This window comes from Gopherus evgoodei, chromosome 3 (genome assembly GCF_007399415.2).
Source record: "Gopherus evgoodei ecotype Sinaloan lineage chromosome 3, rGopEvg1_v1.p, whole genome shotgun sequence".
Lineage (NCBI taxonomy): Eukaryota > Metazoa > Chordata > Testudines > Testudinidae > Gopherus > Gopherus evgoodei.
Genome location: NC_044324.1, coordinates 65,728,652 through 65,741,882, shown reverse-complemented (window position 1 = coordinate 65,741,882; position 13,231 = coordinate 65,728,652). Strand labels below are relative to the sequence as shown.

Sequence of the window (13,231 nt, the reverse complement as noted above, 5' to 3'; positions counted from 1 at the left end):
TCCCAAGTATTTGCAGAATAAGGGACTTAAACTCACCCCCCAACAAGCTTTAATTTACTGTTTTTACCTAAACAATAAAACAATAGCTATACAAAGCTCTAGCGAAGGGTGCCAAGAGGGAGAGAATGGCTTTCTGAAACAATAGAGCAAAACTTCTAAGAAAAAAATCCTTAAATAACTATTGTATATATTTACCTTTAATATTTCAATTATATGCAAATAATTCAACTGATCATCTTTTTTTCTGAACAGATTTTACAGGTTTTTTTTTTTCTAGAAAAAATGTGTAGGCCTTACATCAGGCTCTTTTAGAGTCCCAATTTGTGTACAGAATGATATATTACCACTTTTCCTTTCAGCTCATGCCTGAAAAGGCACAATAGGTATGACAATCTCAGAAGCACATACTGATTGCATTTTAGCTGTTGATTAGTTTGCTAGTCTGGTTTCGACTCACAGAAAGCAATGAAATTCACAATTAATTTTTACTCTCATCACAGTTAATACCATATGAGCCACAATGGCTGGCAGTAAATGATAGCAGAAAGATTAACTTCTGAGCCTCTTTTCAAGGAGAACTAGTTTTCCAGCAACTTTGAATTGTCTCATTTTTGTAGGTTTACACCAAATCCATAACCTTCTTTTAATATTGTGTGTGTTAAATAAGGTTTGATGGCCTGTTATAGTAGACAAGTTTGGTTATATAGAACTAGCACAAAAAATACTCTAACTGAACTACAGTAGTTAATGGTACATTTTATATCCCATAGATAATACCATTAAATTTAAGATGTTAGTGTGAATTCTAAGTCACATCCAAATAAACCAGCTAGCCTGAACAGGAAACATTAGGTAATAAAAGAGCTATTGACAGCTTCACTGCAATACTTTTCACAGCTCTAATCTGACTAAAGCATGAAAAGATTGTCTTCTGTCTTCCACATCTTATAGCATTAAAGGCAAAGTTATACATACTAAGAAATTGAAGAATTCTCCTTAGTATCTTTTTCTGCTTCCACTATTAACCTCCTGTGCACCCTTCCAAAGCAAAAACAGATTTACAATACTACTAGAAAGATCAGACATGGCTTTTAAAATACGGTGTGTTTCGCAATTTTTTTAAGGGGAGGGAAAGAGTATGAAGAACATGACAATATCTGTAGATAAGAAATATTTATCCTATGCAAGGTCTAAGTCAAAGCTAGTTCAAGACAAGTATATAGTCACTGGCTAGCCGGGGGGGAAGCATAGTCGATTAAAATGAACAGTCCCCATTGTTGTCGTGAGACACTACAAAATACTGAAGATACTGAGATTACATGAAAATATGAGGGTTGGCTGCATTCAACAGAAATTGATTACTATTTTTTTGTACTAGCATATTATGAAGATATATAGCCTAACAGGAATACGATAAAGCAACCACAGCAATTGGCTTCTTAAAAAACTATTTTTGTACTTTAAATGCTGAAATGTCACAGCTCACAACTCTGAGGATCACCGATTGAGAAAGGTGGGCGGGGCGCTAAGGAGCTCATTACAGATGGAACTTAGTCTTAATCATGTAATTTTCAGGTTCAACTAAAATGTCTGCTGGCATATGGAAGATAAAGCCATTATATTCATTTCAATAAAAGTACTGTTGAGTCATTTTTATAAAAGTAACAGAGAATTTCATTATTTATTACTTACCGAGTCCTAAAAGATCAATAGTAGGTTCTGGTGGTTTTTTCGGACTTGCTTTAGGCTCTAATTGCTGATCCTCCTTCTTTTGAGGCTTTAAAAAGAAAAAATATTCACACTCATAAGTAAGTTTTAAGATGTACAAAGCTTCTTTAATACAAAGAAGGATTTTAAGATTTCTGGAATACATCACAAATAAAATTTGTTTTCTAAACTAACTTTGCATATTGAAGTCTGATTACAGAGAATGAAGTACATGTGGAGGAGAGGGGGAAGGAAAAAGAGAACTGAAATATACCCTTATTCTTTCACCAGTTTTACAAACATTCTAAATACAATATAAACTACAGGATTATTTACTGGGTCTAGGACAAGTCTAATATTTAAAAACCGCAGTGAATAAGTATTATATTTAAAAACTGTAACTGTTAATCATTTACAGTTAGGAATCACTGTTACTGAGTAAAATAATGACTCACTCATTTTGCACAAGTTATTTATTGACTAATTTTTAGACCAAATTAACTATATAGTTTTCCCAGTGTGGGAAAATAACGCCAGGTTTGTAAGCTTTTAAAAAGTTGAAAATAAGAAAAATTGGGAAGTGGAGGAGGTTATGAGACTAGTAAAGAAGCACATTTGACATCACTACAGGAAGAGGATATTATTAAACGGCAGACTTTTCAGCTGCTACTGAGTATGGTGGTGGCCTTTGGGTCTGCAAAAAACCCATGTTCATAGGCACACTTAATTTGGTAGATTTAGAAACAAAGAATCCTAGCTTTTTCTCCCCCCCACACTTAAAAAATGAGACTTCTTGTCTTTTTCTTGCAGAAGCCCTTGAAAATGTAAACTGATATAAACTGAGCTTGAGGTTTGACACATTCTAAAAATTACAGATAGCTTACATTTCCCTCCCCTAACAATTACTCAGGGTTCGCTACTGGAATTTATAAAGACCTGAACCGTGAGTCCCTCCATTTCTGGAAGGATCACAAGTTACCGGTAGTTTGCAGCAGCTGGATATAGTGAGACACAGGCTGTCATTAACGCCACTGCAAATTCTTCTAATACATATTTAGGATAGCATTTTTTTTTCTGTTTTCATCCCAACAGTGTATATAGTTGAATCTGCTTTTCTGTTGCCCAGTCAGTGTTACCTCTGGGAAGGACAGGCTGCTCAATATCACAGCTGGCAGAGTGGTCTAGCTGCAGACAAGGCATAGGGCTGACAACAAGGGTATCCTGCATTTTAATCCTGGTTTTAACAGACTCTCTCTGTGGCTCTGATCTGAGCCTTTCCACATGAGGGCTTTCCTAGATTAGGAAATTTGCAGAGGTGAAACATGTACTAATACCAATGTCCTTAATCTAGAAAATCCTTTATGTTCCTTAGATACCAAAAAGGAGATGAACAGGAATCATGGAATAATCAGGGTTGGAAGGGACCTCAGGAGGTCATCTAGTCCAAGCCCCTGCTCAAAGCAGGACCAACACCAACTAAATCATCCCAGCCAAGGCTTTATCAAGCAGGGCCTTAAAAACCTCTAAGGATGGAGATTCCATCACCTCTTCCAGTGCTTCACCACCCTCCTAGTACGAGGATTGCAAAAAAAGAGTTAATATTTGTGAAGTGTTTTAGATTGGAAAAAACTCACCATTGTGTTCTAACAACCCTCCAGTGGCTGGGGGCGTGGTCCTGCAGACTACAAATTCTCAGTTTATTTAGACAAAGTATCCCTTGAAAAAGTATGTATAGAAATGCTTACATATAGAGTACAGACCCCAGACTGTGGGCTGCATTTAGAGGAGACCTAAAGATCTCCACCCCAATATCAGACCAGCATTTGTAAAATAGGCCTAATTTTATTTGCAGCTGTATTTATAAAAATTTAGTTAGTATTGAATTAAGAGAAATATCAGAACCTAATTAATATTCAAAAGTAAAATTATGAACAGCAAGGATTCAAATAAAAATCTAATGACAGAAGAAAAAGGGCTTCCACAACTGAGTATATTTTCATTCAATGAAATATAAATTAGAGCTAGGAATATTAATCACAATTAACCTTAAATGTTTCAGGAAAGGAACATAAATTACAAAAAATTATAAACATCTGGATTTTTTTCAACTGCTGTAAGAAACAAGATGATCTGTGTCATGGGTCACTGCAGCTGAGAGAAGAAATGCACTTGACATGTTGCTTGTCTGGGTACGTCTACACTACAGGATTATTCTGATTTTACATAAACCGGTTTTGTAAAACAGATTGTATAAAGTCGAGTGCATGCGGCTGTCATAAACAGATAGCTAAGGGTTAATGTCTCTTTCACCTGGAGCACCTGACCAGAGGACCAATCAGGAAACCGGATTTTTTCAACTTTGGGTGGAGGGAATTGTGTGTCTGAGGTCTTTGTTTTCTGGCTGCCTGCTTTCTCTGAGCTTTGGAGAAGTAGTTCTGTTTTCTAATCTTTTGTTTCTAAGTGTAAGGACAAAGAGATCAGATAGTAAGTTATATGGTTTCTTTTCTTTGGTATTTGCATGAATATAAGTGCTGGAGTGCTTTGATTTGTATTCTTTTTGAATAAGGCTGTTTATTCAATATTCTTTTAAGAAATTGCCCTGTATTGGTCATCTTAATACAGAGAGACCATTTGTATTTTTTCTTTCTTTTAATATAAAGCTTTTTTTTTAAGACCTGTTGGAGTTTTCTTTACTTCAGGGAAATTGAGTCTGTACTCACCAGGGAATTGGTGGGAGGAAGAAATCAGGGGAGATCTGTGTGTGTTGAAGTGGCTAGCCTGATTTTGCATTCCCTCTGGGTGAAGAGGAAAGTACTTTTTGTTCCAGGACTGGGAACAGAGAGGGGGAGTCACTCTGTTTGGATTCACAGAGCCTGTGTCTGTGTATCTCTCCAGGAGCACCTGGAGGGGGGAAGGGAAAAAGGATTATTTCCCTTTGTTGTGAGACTCAAGGGATTTGGGTCTTGGGGTCCCCAGGGAAGGTTTTTCGGGGGGACCAGAGTGCCCCAAAACACTCTAATTTTTTGGGTGGTGGCAGCAAGTACCAGGTCCAAGCTGGTGACTAAGCTTGGAGGTTTTCATGCTAACCCCCATATTTTGGACGCTAAGGTCCAAATCTGGGACTAAGGTTATTGACAGCGGCCACTCAAAGCACAATAATTTGGTGGTGTGTGTCCATGTACCGAGGCTAGTGTCGATTTCTGGAGCGTTGCACTCTGGGGAGCTATCCCGTAGCTATCCCATAGTTCCTGCAGTCTCCCCCGCCCATTGGAATTCTGGGTTGAGATCCCAATGCATGATGGTGCAAAAACAGTGTCGTGAGTGATTCTGGGTAAATGTCATCATTCCTTCCTTCCGCTGTGAAAGCAAGGCAATCATTTTGCGCCCTTTTTCCCTGGATTGCACTGGCAGATGCCATAGCATGGCAACCATGAAGCCCATTTTGCCTTTTGTCACTGTATGTGTACTGACAGAGGCGGTACTGCAGTGCTACACAGCAGCATTTATTTGCCATTGCAGGGTAGCAGAGACGGTTATCAGTCGTTCTGTACCGTCTACTGCTGTCATGGGTGCTCCTGGCTGGCCTTCGCTGAGGTCGGCCGAGGGGCACAAAGACAAAAATGAGAATGACTCCCAAAGTCAATCCCTCTTTTATGGTTTATCTAAAAATAGAGTCAGTCCTGCCTAGAATATGGGGCAAGTGTACTAGAGAACCAGTGTATCAGAGAACCAGAGAGCACAGCCACTCTGTGTCAGATCCTGCAGAAATTATTAGTTGCATGCCACTCTAGGGGGTGCCCCTGCAACAACCCCACCCGTTGCTTTCCTCCTCCCCCAACCTTCCTGGGCTACCGTGGCAGTGTCCCCCCAGTTTGTGTGATGAAGTAATAAAGAATGCAGGAATAAGAAACACTGACTTTTTAGTGAGATAAAGTGAGGGGGAGGCAGCCTCCAGCTGCTATGATAGTCCAGGCAGGACATTAAACGGTGAGGGGGAGAGGAGCCCAGCATCCCGCTGCTATTACAGTTCAGGCAGTACAGAATCTTTTCTTTAGACATGAAAGTGGGGGGGCTGATGGAACTCAGCCCCCAGTGGCTATGAAGAGGACGGTTATCAGTCATTCTGTACCATCTACCGGGAATGACCAGGAGTCATTCCTATTTTTACTCAGGCGCCCCCAGCCGACCTCACCTGAGGCCAGCCAGAAGCACTCACAGGATGATGACAGCAGCTATAAGTCCTTTTGTACAGTACTATCTGCTACCGGGGAGGGGAGAGGATGCTGCTATTCAGTGCCGCAGCACCGCATCTACCAGCAGCATGCAGTAGACATACGATGACATATAAAAAAAATCAAGAAACTATTTTTGTCCCTTTTCTTTCATGGGGGGAGGGGAGAGGTGGTAAATTGAAATTCAAAAGTTCACGGGGCTTGCCCTGTCTACCTGGCCAGTGCATCTGAGTTCGGATTGCTGTCCAGAGCGGTCACAATGGTGCACTGTGGGCTACTGCCCGGAGGCGAATACTGTCGATTTGCAGCCACACTAACCCTAATCTGATATGTTAATACCGATTTCAGCGCTACTCCTCTCGTCAGGGAGGAGTACAGAAACTGGTTTAAAGAGCCCTTTATATCGATATAAAGGGCCTCGTTGTGTGGACGGGTGCAGCGTTAAATCGGTTTAAGGCTGCTAATATCGGTTTAAACGCATAGTGTAGACCAGGCCTCTTATAACCTTGATTTAAAAAAAAAAAAGCATGGACTGCTTTTCACAACATATACCAACTGTTCTGAAAATAAAGCTACATTAAAACGGCACTAAATGTGCATAATTTTCATAGCCTCAAATTAGACTGATTATCGGAGATCTGAAAACAACATTCTGAAATGCATTAATGCATGACAGGGTTAGTCTCAAATGCAACCCTACCATGTGTTCCTTAAAACCAAAGCACTATCTTGCATTCATTAGTAAGAACTAGACAGATGGCATTTAAATAATATTCCCCTTTGCTTAGAAACAATGATTATTACAGAAGGTTAATCTCATTACTTTAAAAATACAGTAAGAATATTTTCTTGAGTAGATTTTTTGTTTTGTTTTGTCAAATGATGTAATTATATGACTGTTTGCTTTATTAGTTCTTTTATTACACATATAACTGGCCAGAAAAGGAACTGGCAATAAAAAGAGTCTACAAGAAAAACCAACACAAATGATAAACCCTAAATCAGGAATTTGTGTTTTCAATTTCTCTTGGGAATACTGTATAACATGATCAAACCTTCCCATTGATTTTTTTTTAATCAGTGGCCTTTTACTATGGAACAGAGTTAACATTTATATGTATATGTACTGTTGTGAACTTCTGCTTTTTTGTTTTGTTTTGCAAGATGCGATATTTGGTGTTTTATTTAAATCGCCAATTCCAGGAGACATTTGATTACGTCAGAATCTTAGCTTTCATTTACAAATTAATTTCTAGTTCTCAGGTTACGAGCAAAGCTCAAAAATGTAACCCAAGTATGATTTAAAGACTTAAATCAGAAGGCAAATAAACCCCGTCAAAATTTATTTTAAAATCTCATTTTTTTTTTAAATATTTGTGGTTTGCAATTGTGTGTGCTTTTTCCTACATTCTGTTACAAGCAATAAATCACTGCTCTTCATGCACTGCATTAAATCTCTTAAAAGTTGTTTCAAACAAATTTTGGCACTGCTCTTTTCCTTAAACAACATTTTTCACTAAATGAACAAAAATTTTGATTGATAATTTAATGAAAAATATTTAAATATTGCAGGAAAAGCTGACGAAATCTTAAATGTTAAAGGTAAAGAAGTATTTGCAGAAAACATTGAACAGTTAATGCTGAAACCTCCCGCAACTTTTGAAGGATTTACACATTTTTCAAAATGAAGAAGATAAACCCTTTTAAATATCAAACAATACAAAGGAACATAATTTGATGAAAATGAGATTTTACAGCAACAGAGGACCACACATCCATTAGGTCTTTTCTACTTAAAAGAATGTTGTCGTTTTACAAGCATTCTAAGGGATTAGAACATTTTTTGAACAGTTCACATATATGGAGATATACCTATCTCATAGAGCTAGAAGGGACCCCAAAAGGTCATCGAGTCCAGCCTCCTGCCTTCACTAGCAGGACCAAGTCTGATTTTTGCCCCAGATCCTTAAGTGTCCCCCCTCAAAGGACTGAACTCACAACCCTGGGTTTAGCAGGCCAATACTCAAACCACTGAGCTATCATCCACCAGCAGGAATAATGCACTTGGTTTAGGTGCATTCAATTTGGAGTAGAATATACTTAGCTCTACCAACAAATTTGGTCTAAGCAATTTCAGCCTGTACCAGTTTAGTGTCACAGCATGGATGCAAACCAGCTGAAACAGTTCAATTTATCTCTCCACTTCTGTCCACAGTGAACTAGTGGCCTACCAAAATCACTCAGAATCTGCTATTTCTAGGCATTGTGCCAAGCACTGTAGTTTTCTAGATTTTTTTAAAATAGATTTTGTGAAAGATTTTCCCCTAGAAAAGGTTTTGAAGATGCAACCAATGAATGTTAGACAAATTGACTTCAGTGGATCTGTACCAATTTACACCAGCTGAAAAGGACCATAGAGATTTCTCACATTTAAGCGTGAGGTTTCGTTTGTTTGTATAAATCAGGCAAAATGCATAAACTTCAATTAGCTGTATCTTCCAAACATGAAAGCAGAACTTATCTTACTGAAATTATATATTTTGCAGTAATTGCACAACAAAGTGCAATCAGGAAATCCTTTGGTACAGAGTCCACTCTGTTCCTGCTGCCTTAGGGACACCACATCCAACTTTTCCCAGGACTACCAGGAAGCCATTGGGACTGGAGATAAGGAGTGGAAGTAAGGTCAGGCTCCCAAGTGACGTTAGATAAGAATTCATAATTCAAACTGGCTCTTCTATTACCTTTCTTGACATTTTCTGAAGAACCGTGAAAGAGAATACAGGAACTGGGGACAAACTTCAAAGACTAGAAAAGGAATACTTTCCCAGTGCTCACCTGTGTGGGAAATTTGTGAAGACTTGATTCTGTGGCTGTGTGGACTGGCAAAAAGATATAGATCTGGAGTTCCCAACAGCTCATACAGTTTGAGCTATTTCTTTCCAAACATGCACACTTTTGAGCTATATCTTTTGTTCTGCAGACCTTTTACTCTGTACAGTGCATCGGCTACTACCAAAATACTCCTATTCAAATCAATCTAAGTAAATTTTGCAAGTAACATTTCAGGAGGCACTCACTATCAAATGCTTTACGAAAATCCAAATGTATTATAGATCTACTTCTCATGTGCTAATTCTGAATTTCTACTAACAAACAGTTGGCAGTCTGGTAAGATTTATTCTATGGAAATCCACGCTGTTTACTGCTCACTGTTCATTATCCTCAAAATGTGAGAGTGGATCATGTTATTTCTGAATATCAGTACTATATTTGCTTTTCTACAATTTTTTGTTACTTTCCCACTTTTCCAAGTGGTTGGAGAAATCCAGTACATTATATTTACACAAATATACATTCATTGTACAGTCAGTATATTAATCAAATCACTTAATACTCCATTTTGAAATGTATTTTGAAAAATTCCAGTATGTTTTCTTTCATTTAAGGAAAATCTAGTCACATTCAAAATGAAGTGCCTTAGCAGTGGAGTGGGTTTATTTAAGTAACATGAAAACCAGACTGCAAGCTTCCATACCAAGATCATATACAAACGTATTAGTTTACAGAAAGTGGGTTACCCAGATATGCTGGCAACAATTATTTTTGTTCTTGATATTTTAAGTTATTACACATATATAAGTCTTTGGAAAATCTACTTCAGACCTAATAAGTCCATTCTGTGTATATGCTAATCAGTTAGTTTATAGACAGATTTTTTCCCAACTTGCCAAAAATCAGTAACCTGTATCAGAACGAATTAACTTCCTATTCCTTTACAGAACCACGCAGTCCCCTCTTCACAGCTGTGATATGCAACAGTTCTTCACCCAAGTTTGCTAACATCTTCTTTTCAAAGTAATCTTTATGACAAATAGTTTTCTAACCACAGTTTATCACTTTTTCATCTAAACAATGCTGTTTGTAATGGACAATATTCACTACATGACCGGAATTAAAATTTTCCACTCAAGATCCTCTTTATCCTTCAGTTTATATAAGGTACAATGTTTGTCACAGATTTCCATTTTCTGGCCATTCTACTTCCTAAGCAGCAAGTTAAATAAGTGGAAAAACACTTAGGCCCAGATTTTTAAAGGTATTTTGGCATTTTTCCACTTAGTGTTGCAACATCTGACTGATTTAAGAGCCTAACTGTAATATGCAAAAGTGACTTAGGCACTTATGAGTGACCCTAAATCACAGATGGGTTTCTAGGTCACTAAGGCACTTCTGATAACAAGACCTAGGTATTTGGAGCACCTGAAAATCTGGGTGTCAGCCTTTTGTTTTCAGAGCCGCTATCACAGAATCATAGAAACGTAGGGCTGGAAGGGCCCTTCCAGAGGGGCAAGCCATTTATGACAATTTTACACCAAAACCATAAAGACCTGATTGGTACGTAAGTTCCATTTTTGAATAGTCTTGCTTATGTGGGTCTCACACTTGATTTAGCTTTATGAAGAGAACTGTCTTGGGAAATGCTAAACACAAATACTCTATGTATGGTATACACATAAAGGTATGATAAGAATGGAAAGCCACAGTGTATAGGATACATAAGTATTTCATGAACAATGAAGATGCGACATTTAGTTTATAGCAGGGACTGGCAACCTTTGGCACGTGGACCAATAGGGCAAGCCCCCTGGCATTTACATGCCACATCCGCACGTTTGTCTGATTGCGGCTCCCATTGGCCGTGGATTCAGCTCCAGGCCAATGCGGGCTGCGGGAAGCAGCGGCCAGTACATCCCTTGGCCTGCGCCGCTTCCTGCAGCCCTGTTGGCCTATAGCAGCGAACCGCAGCCAGTGGGAGCCGTGATCGGCCAAACCTGCAGACATGGCAGGTAAACAACTGGCCCAGCCCACCAGGTTGCTTACCCTGGCAGGCCATGTGCCAAAGGTTGCCTATCTCTGATTTATAGGTACAGCATGACAATACGCCCCCATGTTTTGTAGCAGAGCAAAACAGCTTGACAAGCTGACTTGTGAATCGTAAGAACATAAGAATGGCCATACTGGGTCAGGCCAAAGCTCCACCCAGCCCAGTATCCTGTCTACCAACAGTAGCCAATGCCAGGTGCCCCAGAGGAAGTGAACCTAACAGGTAATGATCAAGTGGTCTCTCTCCTGCCATCCATCACCATTCTCTGACAAACAGAGGCTAGGGACACCATTCTTTACCCATCCTGGCTAATAGCCATTAATGGACTTAGAGCTAGATAAATTCATGGAGGTTCTTTTAAACCCTGTTATAGTCCTAGCCTTCACAACCTCCTCAGGCAAGGAGTTCCACAAGTTGACTGTGCACTGTGTGAAGAACTTCCTTTTATTTGTTTTAAACCTGCTGCCCATTAATTTCATTTGGTGGCCCCTAGTTCTTATATTATGGGAACAAATAAATAAAACTTTTCCTTATTCACTTTCTCCACATCACTCATGATTTTATATACGTCTATCATATCCTCCCCTTAGTCTTCTCTTTTCCAAGCTGAAAAGTCCTAGCCTCTAATCTCTCCTCATATGGGACCCGTTCCAAACCTCTAATTTTATTTGCCCTTTTCTGAACTTTTTCTAATGCCAGTATATCTTTTGAGAGATGAGGACACCACATCTGTACACAGTATTGAAGATGTGGGCATACCATGGATTTATATAAGGGCAATAAGATATTCTCCATCTTATTCTCTATCCCTTTTTTAATGATTCCTAACATCCTGTTTGCCTTTTTACTGCCACTGCACACTGCGTGGATGTCTTCAGAGAACTATCCACGATGACTCCAAGATCTCTCTCTTGATTAGTTGTAGCTAAATTAGCCCCCGTCATACTGTATGTATAGTTGGGGTTATTTTTTCCAATGTGCATTACTTTACATTTATCCACATTAAATTTCATTTGCCATTTTGTGCCCAATCACTTAGTTTTGTGAGATTTTTTTTTAAGTTCTTCACAGTCTGCTTTGGTTTTAATTATCTTGAGCAGTTCAGTATTGTCTGCAAACGTTGCCACCTCACTGTTCACCCCTTTCTCCAGATCATTTATGAATAAATTGAATAGGATTGGCCCTAGGACTGACCCCTGGGGAGCACTACTAGTTACCCATCTCCATTCTGAAAATTTACCATTTATTTCTACCCTTTGTTCTGTCTTTTAACCAGTTCTCAATCCATAAGAGCCTTTGGTCAGGGACCTTGTCAAAGGCTTTCTGGAAATAGAAGTACACTATATCCACTGGATCCCCCTTGTCCATATGTTTGTTGACCTCTTCAAGAACTCTAGTAGATTAGTAAGACAATTTCCCTTTACAGAAACCATGTTGACTTTTGTTCAAGTTATGTTCTTCTATGTGTCTGACAATTTTATTCTTTATTATTGTTTCAGCTAATTTGCCCAGTACTGACGTTAGACTTACCAGTCTGTAATTGCCGGGATGACCTCTAGAGCCCTTTTTAAATATTGGTGTTACATTATCTACCATAGTTAATAGTTCCACAACTTCACTTCTGAGTTCTTTCAGAACTCTTGCGTGAATGCCATCTGGTCCCAGTTACTTGTTACTGTTAAGTTTATCAATTAATTCCAAAATTTCCTCTAGTGACACTTCAGTCTGTGGCAATTTCTCAGATTTGTCATCTACAAAGGAGGCTCAGATTTGGGAATCTCCCTAACATCCTCAGCTGTGAAGACTGAAGCAAAGAATTCATTCAGTTTCTCCACAATGACTTTATCGTCTTTAAGCACTCCTTTTTCATCTCGATCATCAAGAGGCCACACTGGTTGTTTAGTAGGCTTCCTGCTTCTGATGTACTTAAACACTTTGTAATTACCTTTGGAGTTTTTGGCCAGCCGTTCTTCAAACTCCTCTTTGGCTTTTCTTATTACACTCTTGCACTTAATTTGGCAGTGTTTATGCTCCTTTCTATTTGCCCCACTAGGATTTGACTTCCACTTTTTAAAGGAAGTCTTTTTATCTCTCACTGCTTCTTTGACATGGTTGTTAAGCCACAGCAGCTCTTTTTTAGTTCTTTTACTATGTTTAATTTGGGGTAAACATTTAGGTTGGGCCTCTATTATGGTGTCCTTGAAAAGTGTCCATGCAGCTTGCAGGGATTTCACTATAGTCACTGTACCTTTTAATTTTTGTTTAACTAACCTCCTCATGTTTGCATAGATCCGCTTTCTGAAATTAAATGCCACAGCATTGGGCTGTTGAGGTGTTCTTCCCACCACAGAAATGATTGTGTCCCATTGATTGTCCCGACTCCACCAGGTTTCTGCGATGCCTA

General features: G+C 38.9%; 1 protein-coding gene across 2 annotated transcripts in view; it reads right to left on the bottom strand.

The window, feature by feature from the left end:
• SMAP1 (small ArfGAP 1) overlaps window positions 1-13,231 on the bottom strand; it is a 221,060-nt gene that overhangs the window by 47,895 nt on the left and 159,934 nt on the right. For both annotated transcript variants that reach the window (XM_030555691.1, XM_030555690.1), the window contains one exon: window positions 1,693-1,777. In XM_030555691.1, the coding sequence (XP_030411551.1) occupies window positions 1,693-1,777 (85 nt within the window). The remainder of the gene's footprint in view (window positions 1-1,692; window positions 1,778-13,231) is intronic.